This window comes from Colius striatus, chromosome 4, assembly GCF_028858725.1.
Source record: "Colius striatus isolate bColStr4 chromosome 4, bColStr4.1.hap1, whole genome shotgun sequence".
Classification (NCBI taxonomy): Eukaryota; Metazoa; Chordata; class Aves; order Coliiformes; family Coliidae; genus Colius; species Colius striatus.
The window spans coordinates 48,171,689-48,184,550 of NC_084762.1; the positions used below are offsets into that span (position 1 = coordinate 48,171,689).

Consider the following 12,862-nt stretch of genomic DNA (forward strand, 5'->3'; position numbering starts at 1 on the left):
CACCTTCAAATATTCTGTGCAGAAATTCAAGGTGAGCTTGCACTGACCTAGGGCTCCAATGAAGTCACAAGGTGGATATTTCATGTGCAAGCTCCCAGTGTCCTGTGTCCCACATGCAACAAAGCTTTGCTGAATTCTATATATACAGCAGGTATACTTAAACACATAGAGCAGAGCTGGAAATAACTTTGAATTAGAGCATAATTTGGGGTTTTTTTTAGCTGGTCACACCAAAGATTTGGTGCTATTTGATTATACTAAGTCTGTATGGTTAATATTACAAAAAAAAAAAAAGTATTTTCTTTCCTGTTTCTCTTTGTACTTATGCTGGGCAAGACCTCTAGCCCAGTGTATCTGCATATAAAATGAAAGAAAACTTATAACAATGAGATCTTGCTACACTTAACAAGGATGTATCACTCCTCCACTCCTCAGTAAATTATTTTGCTGGAGGCTACATCATTCTCTCTGAATAGTATGTTGGGAGCTGACAGAGGCGTGAATAATTCACCATGTATGAAGCCTCCCCGAGCTGAGCTGCAGCATGTTGGGCCGGTCTTTGATGCAAACTGGTTGGGCAGGTTCCTGGGCGCCCCAGGAACCGGTCTGACGGGCCTGTTATGCCAACAAATTCTGGTATGATTCCATGCTCTCCAGAATGCAGAAACCTGCCCAGCCAGTTAAATGAAAGGCATATTAGGTTATCCATTGCACATTGTATATATCTTAGGTGCAGCAGATCTCCTCTCGGCATTCTCTAGTGTGGTCCACAGTGGCTTCCTCATCTTACTTACAGTTGAGGTTTATAGCTGGAGGGGAAGTCAATAGTAAATATTTATCACCCCGATCAAGAACAGAACTTTTCACAATTCAAACTGAAGGGTGAGTTTTGAATGTCTTTCTTTAAAATTAATTTCAGATAACCTTAACCAACAATTTCTCTTATGCTGGAAATGATATAATGGCTATCTCCTAAATGTGTCTTATTACTGCTAGTCTCTATGATGTTTGTTGACAGGATTTTTGTGACTGCAGCTTTTTCTGTGTGCAGCTCAACATCATCTGCTCCATCAGCAAGAGTATTTACTGGAGAGACAGTTCAGTGAACTAAACACAGGAGTGAGAGATGGGAACTCCACTGTCAATGACTTAGTATTTTGAGCAGGTCATTTAAGTATTGCCTATTGGTCTTCTCTTTTATGCAGTGTTTTTACAATCCCTGTCTTTTAACAGCACTGTTGTGACAAGGCATAATGCCACTAAAGTATGATGTGTGGTTACTAATTCTTGACAAAGTTTATTAATTGCTCAATTTTATGGACTAGGTTAATTAAACCTACTTTTTCATATTCAGAATTTGCTCCATGGTAGGATAGGAAGCGTGCTTTGTCATTGCTACTTCTTTCTTTCTGTACACTTACTAGAAATTTACCTATTTAGAGTGAGTAACGGTGGTGGCAATGGTAACCAAAAGCAGCCCTAATCATAAAGAGCAGGCAGACCTAAAAGTCATTCCTCTGGCTGCAACAAATCCATTCACAGGTTCTGTGTCAAAGAAAAATTAAACAGTGTGAAAACAAAAGCTGTGGAATCTGGTAACTGATTAACCATCAGAGCACAGAAGTACCTGCTGAGCTGAATAGAAAGGAATGAAGACAGGTTTTGTCATGCCTGTTAGGACAAAATAACTCTTTAACTTAAGTAAATGTGAATATTCTTGTCATTTGTGTAACTACATTTTTGAAAACCCTCACATAGCTAATTCGACACTCCCGGAAATCTTAATTTTCTCTACCTTTAAGTGAAACAATTACCAACCTTTCATGATGTAAAAAAAAAAAAACCAGTTTTCCATGAACATAAACCACTAGATAAAAAAATTATCTGTACAGGATTCTGTAAGATTTTATGGTAGTCACATATCAGGAAGCATCAGTTATGAAGGTGTTTATTGCCAGCTATTTTCAGGTTGATGCAAAAAATGAACATTACTCTTTTGTAGAGTGCCAATAAAAAGCTGTCCTGAGCAACTTAAAAGCTCAAGGAATAGCAGATCGAAATGATTTTTTCATTAGCATCATCATATCTACGTGTGAAAATTTTTCTTCAAAGTGTGGGAAAAAGGAAAAGAATATAGGCAAAGTTTTGTACTCTCACAGAAGCTGTAAATAGTCGTCAGGGAAAAAATGGTTATTTTTTATCATCTCTTTTGATTTTGCTATAAAATATGGAAGGAAAATTTGCTAAAGGAACAAATCACTTTCAAAAGAAAAAAATACAGCTGGCTGAGCTGTATGGTTTGCATAGGGGCTGTCTGTAGAGCTTGTAAAATGCTACAAGACAGTTTTGATCTCTAAAGCTACAAAATTTTAACAGAGCATCTTTTATAAAAATCAAATCAAATAAATCAGTTTTTCAAAATACTGCCTGCTTTGCTCTCTCTCCCAGGTTTCTCTCTTCTGTTCCATTTGAGTTTTCCACAGCTTCTTTTTTTTTATTTTTTAGGGGGCAGGAAGGGCACAGGGCATTGTTTGGGGATTTTTTTTTCCTCAAAAGGTAACTAAAGTATTATTTCCCATATGTTGTTTCTCTTTTAGTTATTTTCCTGTCCTGAATTCTTGTCATTCACTCCAGTAAGAGGTAGGTGGCATGACTTTGTACACAGACCTGTAAACTCTTAATTCAGCTTTCCAAAGCTGAAATAAATATGCATAACTACTCAGACTATTCATGTTGGCCTGAGGAAACATCAGCAGGAGCAAAACATTTCTGCACGTAGCTAACACATATAGGTGCTGCTGCTCCTTAAAAGTCTGAGGACTAGAAACACTGTACTTCAGTCCTGCAACAGCATCCCTCAGGTGGCTTTTTTCCTCTTGATCAAGGCTCTCTAAAAGACCTGAGAGTTTCAGTTGAATAAATCCTGTCTGGTTCTGACCACAGATGTGGAGCAGGGAAAGCTCTTCAAAGAAGAGAGTTTCTTAAAGTGAGCAATGTTACTGGCATCAGGAAATTTGATCTTGGCTTGATTTCAAAAGTGGCTACGCAAGCAGCTTGAGAAGAGTCAAATTCAGCTAGTGGGGGAGATGGAGTGGCTCCTCCCTATTTTTCCAGAGGAAGCAACTACCGGTGCCACACAGCAGTGGTGTGCTCTGCGTGCCCTCCCAGCTGCACAAAAATCACACTCCATCCAGGGAACTGCTAGTTCCTACACTCCTGAACTCAAGTTCAAATGCCATTTAGGTAGCAGCCACATCTCTTATTTGCTGCATCCGAAATTAGGTTCCTTTGATGTTTTTAGAATCACAGAATCATAGAATCATTTCAGCTGGAAGATATCTTTAAGATCGAGTCTAGACTTTGTCTCAGTCCTATCAACCACTAGACCATTTCCCTAAGTACAACATCCAACTGTCTCTTAAACACCTCTAGGGACAGTGACTCCACCATCTCCCTGGACAGCCCGTTCCAATGCCTGACAACCCTTTCAGTAAAGAAATTCCTCCTCATATCCAGCCTGAACCTCCCCCGGCACAACTTGAGGCCATTTCCTCTTGTTCTATTGCTTGTTACTAGGGAGAACAGACTGACCCCTGCCTAGCTACAACTTCCTTTCAGGTAGTTGTAGACAGCAATAAGGTCTCCCCTGAGTCTCCTTTTCTCCAGGCTAAACAGCCCCAGATCTCTCAGCTGTTCCTCAAAGGGGACATGCTCCAAAACCTTTACTGGCTTGATAGCCTGCCTCTGGATCCTCTCCAGCACCTTAATGTCCTTCTTGTAGAGAGGGGATCAAAACTGGACACAGTATTCCAGGTGCAGCCTCACCAAAGCTGAGTACAGGGGAATGATCACCTCCCTGCTCCTGCTACAACACTATTCCTGATACAGGCTGGGATGCCATTGGCCTTCTTGGCAACTGCAACATAAAACTCATTAAACAAACATGACTGGAGAGTTAAACAATATATTTATCCCTCAGTGCAGATCTGCAAGTCAAAGAAGTGGTGAATGCACTGGCAATTTATGTACAAGTGCAATCTACTAAATCTCATGCAAATAAATAATGATTTTGCTGTTTTATCTAACGATACACATATGTGTGTACATACATATATACACATACAGGAAACGAATGACGTATTTACCGTTGTGTTTAAAGCAATCAAAACATTTATTTAGAGTTCCTCGGTGTAATTCAAAGGTTGTTTTAATTCTTAGGTCTAAATTTAAGGTACTAAAAGCAAAAAAATTAAGCTTGCTGCTTATCTCTTTTAACTGTATTCTGTATGAATCTGCAGCAAGCTAGGTCACCTTCTACTACCTGAATGGTTAGAAACACTGATGCAGCCTCTGCACTACTCCCCAAAAAGGGATGGTGGTGGTGTGTGAATTAAAGGCTATTTTAAAATTTTATCTGTGCTGCAACATAGCAGCACTCTTACAATATTCAGAAGAAATTCAGTAATTTTTGTTTTGTTGGTAAATAATGCAGTCATCAAGAAGTAAGGCGTTAACACTAGAGTATAATTGAAAATCAACAGCTTCACAGACTGCTAGTAAGAGTAAACATTTCAGAGCAGCTGGACCTAAAATGGGCTAGGTTTAAATTAGGGTCCCTTTTTACACAGTTCCTCATGGGTAAGTATTCTGTCACCTAGTTTAATGTGCTTTAAGGGTCATTTTGAAATCTGGACATGAGCCACGACACTATAGAAAGTTTCATTTCTCTTCAAGCACAACAAAGTGGAGCATTTTCCCCACAGTTTTATTGTGTGTTTTATGAGATGAATGAGATGCAGTTCCAGTTAGACTAGTCATCTTAAGACATCTAACACAGGTGAATGTGGAATACCAGACTCTTCAGTAGTTTTCTAATGCATCTAATGAGATAAGGATCTCTTCAGTAAGTGGTGGACAAATACATGATTATGGAATACATAAAATCAAATAAATCCATAAGGTAGATAAAGCTGGTCTTTACCCATTATCACTTGCGTAGATAACACTGTAGAAACCAATGGGTTTATATTGCTGTAAAGTTCAACATGAGAGATTATGAGAATAAACTGCTCACACAGTTTATTGGAAAATAAAATGGATGATATAATTATTTGCCAATGAAAGGTCCAGCTTATGGTAGAATACCTGAGCAATTGTCAAGGGGGCTATTTTATTGTTACTTACCAGGTTTGCATATGTCTTTAAGATATCTGTTTCTCTTAACTCCAAGGAAATGATTACTTTCCTATATCACAAACTTTTAGACTATAGAAGTTTCAAAAGCAGAATAAAAAGCTGTCAATAAGCATTATTTAAGACTGGAGTGACTATCACAACCTATTATGAGCGTTTCTTCCATAAGATGTAGCTAATTTGTTCTATCATATGTGTACTGGTAGGACAATGGATTAAATTTATGATGTAGGTAATCTGCTGCTGAGCCACTGCACATTGGATTTACTTTAGTCAAAAAAATAAGTGGTTAAACAAGGTGAAGAGCGTGCAGAAAAGTTAACTACAAGATTTTTCAAAACACTTCAAATCCAAGGTACATATTTGATGGGAAACTAAGAGTATTTTCAACAAAAGCGAGTAACATTTAAAGCTTCATTAATCACAGATCCTCTTTGATTCTTGTCCAACAGGTATTTCAAAATACTTCAGAAATGTTGAAATAGTATTTCAGATCCATCTTTGTTTACGCTGTAGCTCCATATTTACAATACTTTCTGGAGATCTAGGTGATCTGTTACTAATTTAACAAGAGTAAGGTGGAACAGCTACTAACAGTTATTAAATACTTGAACGCCTAAATTTTTTCATACTGCTGCTAATAATCTTGAAAGTATGAGCTGGCAGCACTGGCCCTTGCAAACTGATGGACCATTGTGTCTTCTAATCATGCCACTGGGCAGTCTCTACAAGTGTTCCTATATATACTAAAATAGTCTAGTGGAATCATGTGCAGGTAGAACAGTAATAGTGAAAAGCTGTTATTTTGTTTCTATTTAATTACTAAGGAGAACTACAAACTAAAAATCAAAGAGTTTACCTCATAGTCAACAGCAGGGCTGATCTAAATGAATGAAAGAACTGCAACTCAGGCCAAACAATTTGTGTTAGTAAAAAAATCTCAGAAGTGACACAGGAGTTCAGCTGCCTTATGCCATACTAATTATATGAACCTACAGGTTTTCACAGTCCTTGAAAATATTGAAATCCAGGCTGTCCTGCTGTACAGGATAAGATCAATGGGTTGAGGAGGGGGATAACACAAGAGGGAAATGCTGCAAATACATCTTCTGTGCGTGAATCCCAGCAGCCAGTAGACTACATCCTGCAGAAGACAGAGTTGTCAGCGTAGAATCACAGATTGTTAGGGGTTGGAAGGGACCTCTAGAGATCATCCAGTTCAACCCTCTTACTAAAGCAGGTTCACCCCAATCAGGTCACACAGGCACATGTTCAGGCAAGTTTTGAAACCCTCTAGAGAAGGAGACTCCCTGGACAGCCTGTTCTGCTTAATACTAGCGTATTCCAGCTTGACTACTAACTAGCAATGCCGCTTCTGCCACAGTAGCATATCCCAAAGATCCTCTTTACATGTAAACCAGCAAGAATTTCTTTCAGGTAGGCCTTCCTGGTACAGGCAGTGTTTGTTTTAACGCAGGCTCTCTCTTGCACACTCCCCTGCTCTCCCACGGTGTTTTATGCCTGCTGCCACGCTTAACCGTGGCACCTGCCAAAGCCTGGCCCGCCCCCTCCGTTTTCTTCTGTATGCATCTCTGTAAGCTCTCAGTGGAAACCCCAACCGCCAAGCCAGACACAGGCTGAGGGGGAGAGGGCTGGGCCAACCCAAGCCAACGCCATGGGTGTTTGAAACGGCGTTGCCCATGGTACCTGTAGACCAGACGAGAGCGATCGCCCCCTGGCCGCGGCAACCAACCTGCGGACCGGGCAGTCCAAGAGGCCCTGGACCCTCACAGACCCGCTCTCGCGAGAGCAGCTCGGGAGCCTCGCGAGAGCTGCCCGGCCCCTCCTCCGTCCGCGGGGAAGGCGCGTCTCGCCAGTTTTCCCTTTTCCCGCCGCTTCGCGCGGAGCCGCAGGGAGCCAACCAGGTAACGGCGCGCGCGCTCTCCTCGCTGCCGCCGCCGCCTGGTAACGGCCGCGAGCGCGCCGCTCCCGTTCCCGCTCTGCTGCGCCCGGTGGACGGGCTCCGCCACAGCTCCGCGCTGCGGGCGGGGCCTTCCCCCGAGCCCGGTGGGTTCCCGCGGTGCACGTTGCAAACATTAGTCCTCCTTCCGCGGGAGTCCCCGGCGGGGTGCGGGCCGCGCTTGCTCGTTCTCTCCGTTTCGGAGGCTCCGACTGGCCTTGCCGCCGCTCGGGAGAAGGGGCGTGTGAGACATGCCCGACCCTTCCTTTGCCGTCCAGACTCCGAGGCGCGACACAAGCCTGACGGGAAGCCGGAGCGGCTGAGGTGCGGGTGTTTGCTCCCTCCCACCTGGCAACCTCTCAGGCGCTGGTCATGGCAGGATTTCTCAGAGCACCCGGGCGTGTCTTGCGAGTGAGTTTTCTCGGATAGTGTTTGTGGAAAGGGAAAGAAAAAAACCTCCCCGGGAGATACAGTTGATGTCTTACGGTACCAGAGGGTGGAAGAAGAGGGAAGTAGAAATGTTCAGCTTTTCCTGTGGAAGAGTTACTTGGGCCGATAGGAGTAAAGGCCCGTCTGAGAGAGCAGCCCAGCTCCGTAAGTGTGTACAGCAACAGGGCCTTCGGGAGAGGGGCTGCCATTGTGCTTCCTTCCCTCTCAGGCAGCTTCCAGTTCTCTCCCTGCCTGCAAGTGTCTGTACATCCAGCCTAGGCAGCTTTGTTCCCAAGGAAAGGAAAAATCCTTTCTCAGGTCTGGAGACTATGCTAAGAAGCTGACGTCCCTGAATGTCTCTCACATCTGTGCAATTGCCCACACCTGTCAAAGGCTCTGTTTGAATACTTGTTGAGGGCCCTCTATTTGAAGGCAGGTTGAACACCTGTAGAAAGCAATGCAGCATTTTGGGATCTTAAAGCAGGTAAAGCTTGGGGAAACTCATTGGTCTTTGCTTGGTTTTTTTTGCCTCTGTCTGCATTCTGAAAATGTATTAATAGTTTGCAGAAACTGAGCAAGTTTTGTGCATTTTTTTCTTAGTCATCTTTGGGGGGAAAAATATCAAGATGGTTTCTGAGATATCTGATGTTAAAGACAGAAAAATAAGAGTTTAAAATTAGACATTCCTGATGTCATCAGGCAATTGGTTCGACAAAGCATTGTAAGGTGGCTTAAGGTGACTGCACACAAAGTGGAGCATTTCAGCTGCAAGCTGATTACTCTTCGACTTCCTGCTGAAAAATTAATTTTATTTTCTGTTAAGAACGTATCTTAATATAAGAACATTTGCTAACTTGAGACAGGATACTTAAATGGGCATTGAATTTTCCATGGACAGAGTATGTTAAAGCGAATGTGGAGCAATGTAATGATTAATGAGTGTTCTCCATTGCTGTAGCATTTAATTGTTGTCATACTGTTGAAGACATATAGTTCAAGTGTCTCTGTGTTGTCAAGAATAATACTTTATTCCATTTATCGCATTATTTTTATTCCATTTTAAAGACAGACTGAAAGAAAAATGACTTACTTAAGACTGTACGCAGAGGAACGAGAAAGGAGACTTGAACCAAGGCCTCCAAGCCCTACAGTAGGTCACTGACCACTGGGCTGAACGTTTTATCATAGTGTGTCTAGGGAACCAGCTAAAATAGGAGCTTGATTCAGATACTACAAATTGCTTGAAGGCTCTCAAGACAGGAAATGTAGCTTCTTGATTAATTGTAGACATTGTATCATCTGAACTGCAACTATAACTTGTGCCTTAAAAATTTGAGATACAATTTCTCCTTTTATTTGTCTATATAGACATTGTGGTTTGCTTGCTCAGGCTGCTACTTTAGAAACACTATAAAATGCGTCTTGGTTTTTTTCTTCTTACTGTGATTTTATGTTGCAGAGTAGTAGAAATAGCTATGTCCACCTGGTAGTGGCACAATTCCTGTTCAAAAGTATTTCTTCAACATTGACCACATAAAAATGGAGAAAACTTTAAGAATATCCAGTTTCACATACAGTTTCAATATTGGGACACCCAGTACCAATAGAATTGAATCTTACTTTGGCTCAGACCTATGTCGAAATACCCTGTAGTTTACCTGAAGGCATCATCTGTGCTAAAAAATCCCTTCAAATACAAATTATGGGTAATATTGTTCTGAGTTGTGTAGGCAATCTGTCTTTTAAGACAGAGGTGTCTGATCTTTCTCCTCAAATACTAATGTTTTGGAGATGTATAGTTTTTCCTTTTCATCCAGGAGGGGAAATCATTTCAATGTGGAATCACAAATACTTCAAGAGAATGTGAGCTTTTCTTTGCAGAAAGGTGTCATTTGAATCCATGTTTATGTAAAGGTAGACAAGAACACCTCTGATAAAACTTTTTGGACACCCTTTTGCTAACAGCCATATTTTGGAATTATGAGTTATTTTGAGAAAACAGGGATTCTGTTTAGCTGTAGCTTTACCTGAGAAAAGAATAAAAACTCCAAAGCATCTTAATCTAATTCTAAATTAGTAGCTGCAGAGGGGCATACTTACTTGTAGTAAAATACTTAGCATCTTACACTCTTTCAGGGTGACTGTGTCAGTTCGTAAGTACAACTCAGCAAGGATAGGCAGTCAGCTTTGTATTTCATCCATGGCTGCAAGTTATACTCTGATAAATGCAAACCTGAGTGTTGTTGATCTGTCATTATAGGTAATACACCTGTCTTCAGAAACAGCTTCATAACTATGTGATTTAAAGTGTGAGAGTGGGCCAGTTCTGCAAAGAAGTCAAGCTGGGAGCAGAAAATAGCAAGATGAATACATCTGGAGGAAGCTGTGGGAGCCCAAACTCTGCAGAACCTACAGGAGATTTCTTCAAGGAATTGTGGTCCAAACTGAAAGAGTGTCATGATAAAGAAGTGCAAGGTAAATTGTTAAAGTCTGGGTTCACAGAAAACTGTCAGTTACCACAGGAAAACTTTAAACCAGAGAACGGCTCCTTTTTCGTGGAACTAAATAGATTTTTAATGTCACATTATGTGGAAAGTTGAACTGAATGATTACAAATGATCCTTACAGGTTGACCACCTAAGCTTGGCTTAACAGGATTAGACTTAAACTATTAACAAGTGTAAATGATTTGCCAGGTCAGTAAAGAATAAGTAACACAGTGTTGTATGGTATCTGTGTTTGCTTAGGAAATATTTATTACTTTACTTTTAACGGATTGTGATTCAGCGTTTCCAAAACAAGTTATTCAGTGGAATTTTTTCCTTTTTGTTTCATCATTGGGTTTTGTCACTTCAGATACATTAAAGTGGTTTGCATAGTTTGTTTCCCGTAACTTGTGCAGAGTCCAGCACAGGGCCACCAAAATGATCAAGGGAGTGGAGCATCTTCCTTATGAGGAAAGGCTGCGGGAACCAGGGCTGTTTAGTCTGGAAAAGAGGAGACTGAGGGGGGATCTTATTGATAAATATTTACAAATATCTAAATGGTGAGTGTCAGGAGGTTAGGGCATTCCTTTTTTCTATAGTATCTCGCAACAGGACGAGGGTAATGGGATGAAGCTGGAACACAAAAAGTTCCATTTAAATACAAGAAAAATCTATTTTACTGTGAGGGTGGCGGAGCCCTGGCACAGGCTGCCCAGAGGGGTTGTGGAGTCTTCTTCCTTGGAGGTCTTCAAGACCCACCTGGACGTGTTCCTGTGCGACCTGATCTAGGTTGACCTGCTTCTGCAAGGGGAGTTGGACTAGATGATCTCCGAAGGTCCCTTCCAATCCCTACCATTCTATGATTAATGCTACTGAAGTGAAAAACAGTTCTTCAGTTTTTAATGTTCTAAATTTTCTCAAATCTATTAAGAGTTGCTTATTCTTAGATTATGTTTTCTGACCTTTGATATCAGTTTTACTGTGGATTAACTGTTAGTACCTGTTCATTTTTCAGTAGTGCAGGAAATTAACAACACTCAAAGTAAAGATGAGTTATTGCACCATATATATAATAGGGTAGAATATATTTTATATATATATATTTATGCTTATTATAATACTGGTTTACAAGTAGTATTCATAGAATGTTGCTAAAAATACTTCATAAGAAGTTAAACTTTTGTTCTGCTAACCCTAAATCACACAGTCCATTCTTTTGGATGGAATTAAAACAGTGTTTGACCGAATTTTCCAACAAGCATATCCATATGCATGAAATAGTATTTGTATTAGACTGAAATAAAATCAGATGAGGTTTTGTGCATTAAGAGCTTTAGTCATGCCAGACTATTTCAATGGCTTTTGTCACTTCCACCAGCCCCAAAGCAGTTCCATGTCAGTCCATTTTAGTCTGGTTATATGATCACGTCTGAAAATGAAAAACCCTGGGGGATTGTTTTATAACACATAGATGTTTTATACCTCCCACTGAAAGTCTTGACTTAACAATTTACAACACTGGGCCTTGACACTTCATGTTTGTAAATTTAGAAAAAAAACACCAAAGAAGAAAACACCTATCAGTTTGCATTTTGTTGAATTTTAAAAAAGTTTGTGTAGACATATGAAATATAATTTTATCTTGCATCCTTAAACATACAAAATACCTTAGTGATTTTTTTTAGTTACTTTTTAATGTTTCTTCTTTTATTTTGTTTTATTAAGTTCTTGATGATTCTTTTCAGAGTGGGTGTGATGTCAGCTGCAGATAAATGCGGAAGTACTGACAGAATGGGATCTGGCAGTCTATGGCATGTCTGAACAACAAAAAACGAACAAACAAAGCTCTAATGTAGAGGGTAATGTTAAGTGACCCCTTCTCTAGTTTCTTGGGATGAGCAGCATGTGATTTTAAAGTTTTGCGTTTCTTTATGCAAGTGAAGATACTCTTTAGAATGCATATGCTGGGTGTGGCCAGATAATTTTGCCACTAGGCAGTCTTTTTCATGCCTAGCCCTTTGTCAGTATGTCCCGCACCGTGTTAGGTAAAATTAGGTCTTCCATGATAACATCAAAGACATGCCTGAAGGATAGTTAATTTTTTCAAAGGTGGGGATCCTCTTATAGAAAATGGTACTGGAAGATATTTTAGAAACATCAAACACAGGCTTGCCTGGACTTTGCTTGTTTCTGAAGTCTATAAATAAGAATTAAAATTGACTCATGAGTTTCCAATCTGAATGTCAGCAAAAAATTATTTTAAAGATGGTGGAAGGTGGATTAAGGAAAAGTTAGTAGTTAGAGAAAAACTTCTTTGCATGTACAATGCTAATGAACACTGTAATGGTGGAATTCTTGTTATGTATTACAAATCCATGAAAAGTAAGATTTATGATACATGAGCATGAGGTCTGGTATATTATACAAATTCGAATATTTATATATCTTGAGTTTACCTCAGACTAATACAGTTGGAAATAGATTGTAATGGATCTTTACATTGGTAGATTGTAAAGAGTGTCTTTTTTTCACCATGTTAGCTAAACAAACCTAGCTTTTTATTCTTTTAAACTGATCTCTTCCAAAAAAATCTAAATTTTGTCCCTCTTCAGACAAAATGGTTTGGTTTTTTTTTTCTCAGGTTCATTGTGTGACGATGTAGGACTCCTGCAGCCCAGTTTCCAAAGATTTTGGGCATGGTCAATGTCAGTTGACTTTTCATGGAATTCAGAAGTACTCAGCAGCTCAGAATAACAGTCATTAAAACTGTGTTTACTTTTCTTTCCTACCAGTA

General features: G+C 40.2%; 1 protein-coding gene across 4 annotated transcripts in view; it reads left to right on the top strand.

Annotated features, from left to right (window-relative positions):
- Positions 1-702: 702 nt before the first annotated feature.
- The window catches only part of RBBP8 (RB binding protein 8, endonuclease), a 46,610-nt gene continuing 34,450 nt past the window's right edge, over positions 703-12,862 (top strand). Inside the window, exons 1-3 of one of the 4 annotated variants that reach the window (XM_061995276.1) lie at positions 703-882; positions 2,598-2,640; positions 9,843-10,057. In XM_061995276.1, the coding sequence (XP_061851260.1) occupies positions 9,946-10,057 (112 nt within the window). In that variant the 5' untranslated portion in view covers positions 703-882; positions 2,598-2,640; positions 9,843-9,945. The other 3 variants (XM_061995278.1, XM_061995279.1, XM_061995277.1) reach the window with 3 other exon arrangements.